At 37.8% G+C, this 1,972-nt stretch overlaps 1 protein-coding gene across 1 annotated transcript; it reads right to left on the bottom strand.

Moving 5' to 3' along the window:
• Positions 1 to 22: 22 nt before the first annotated feature.
• On the bottom strand, positions 23 to 1,972 carry EIN_291500 (hypothetical protein; the record flags this gene model as incomplete). The annotated part of the gene is made up of 1 exon (XM_004258764.1): positions 23 to 1,972. The coding sequence occupies one exon, from the start codon at positions 1,970 to 1,972 to the stop codon at positions 23 to 25; it is 1,950 nt and encodes a 649-aa protein (XP_004258812.1).

Here is a 1,972-nt window from a genome sequence, read left to right as displayed (position 1 = left end):
AAAATAAAAGATGAGGTGTTGTTTAGAACATCACAAAGAGTGCAACCGCAAACATAATTAATGTCGCAAAAGCGCCCGAAGCAGTGCACATTTCACATTCTTTATCTGTGCATGGAGTCTTATACTCACTTTTGTCTTTGCATTTCTCACAGACTCCAGTTTTTTCAAACGTTCCTTCTGGGCACATGTTAACACACTTCTTTTCACTCATCAAAGCGCCATCAACACACTTGTCGCAAATTTCAAAGACAGAGCACTTCTCGCAGTTTTCTGAGCATTTGTCACAATTGGTGTCGTTCTTCTTGAAAAATCCAAGTTCACACTTGTCGACGCATTTCATTGTACCTTCCTCAAACAGTTTTCCAGTTATACAAGCAGAGCAGTCGTTGGCTTTGGTGCAAGTTTTGCAACCAGACATACATGCTTTGCATGTCTTATCCACACGGAAGTAGTTTTCTGGGCATTTATCCTTCACACACTTCTTTGTGTCTTCAACAAACAAATAATTTTCGGCACATGTTTCACATGTATTTGAATTTTTGCACGTTTTACATGAAACATCACATCTGAAGCACTTTTTGTTTGCAGTATCCTTTGTGTATCCAGCTGGGCATTCAGAGTTGGTGGTACACTTTTTGGTGTCTTCAATTAAAAATGTGTTATCTGGGCATTCTGTGCACTTTCCAGCTTCAGTACATTTTTTGCAAGTTGTATCACAGTCGGTGCAAACATTGTTAACAGGGTAGAATTTATCTGGGCAATTGGCTTCACATTTAGAACCACCTTTAATCAAATTTCCTTTTGTGCACTTGGTACAAACAGTCTTTGAAGTACATTCACCACAATCTGTAATAGAACATTTCATACAGTTTGTGTTATCTTTATAATATCCAGCTGGACAATTGGCATCAGTGGTGCACTTTTTAGTATCATCAAGCAACAAGTGATTATCGGGGCAGCTTGTACATTTTCCTTTTTCAGTACATGCTTTACAACCAGTATCACATTTTTCACAAACGGAGTTGGTTGTGTCTTTGTAATAACCATCAGTACACTGGCTAACACATTTATCATTTTCCAAAAATGGAACTGCTGTTCCACATTTGGTGCATTTATTATTAAGGCAAATTCTGCAATTGTCATGAGTTTTAATACACTCAGTCATATCAATTTCGCAGTAATAGTTATTACCATCTACGCTCATTGTAGTAACATCACATTCTTTACATTTTAATTCATTTGCCATTTTCCCACTAACTGGAGGGACTACTGGTGTTGCTGGAATAACATCAACACATTGAAGAGTGTTGCATTGTGCTTTTAATACAGTAAGAGTTCCAAAAGTAGAAGAAGTATAAGAATCTTGAACATAGACTTTCAATTTTTCATTAATAGGAGACTCTTTGGTTGGAAGAGTTGTTGGTTCGACTGTCCCATGGAAGAAAAGATTAACCTGTGCTGTCATTTGGTCTAGAAGAGAAGTCAAAGGAGCATAGAAGTTAACTGAAGTAAGTTTAACACAACCAGAAAAGGCGGCTGCCTGGACAGAAGTAACAGCCTCAGTACCGGTGAGAGTTTCCAACAATGCACAATTCTTAAAGGTGTTTGCTGGTATTTCAGTTGCTCCACTTATATCAATTTTTGTCAAAGCAGCAGCTCCTTCAAATGCACTGACTCCAATTGTTTTGATTCCAGCTTTCGCAGTGAATGATGACAATTTGGTTGCTCCTTTAAATGCATTTGTCCCAATATCCAATTTATCAGTTCCTTCATAGACAAAACTGGTGATATAAGCATTTCCCATAAAAGCATCCACGCAAAGTGGCATTGCATCAGCAGCGGATAAAGTAACCACCGCATTACATTTTGTTGTTGTTCCGTCTTTAATGCATTTCTTATCCATATCTTTAACATAACAAGGTTCAGCTCCTAAAGTTGAAAGTGTGAGATAGAGAAAGACTATTGCGATCAT

The sequence above is a fragment of the Entamoeba invadens genome (genome assembly GCF_000330505.1).
Source record: "Entamoeba invadens IP1 unplaced genomic scaffold scaff_1105074725111, whole genome shotgun sequence".
Lineage (NCBI taxonomy): Eukaryota > Evosea > Mastigamoebida > Endamoebidae > Entamoeba > Entamoeba invadens.
The sequence above is the reverse complement of the archived record's forward strand: the minus strand, read 5'-3'. Positions and strand labels throughout refer to the sequence as shown.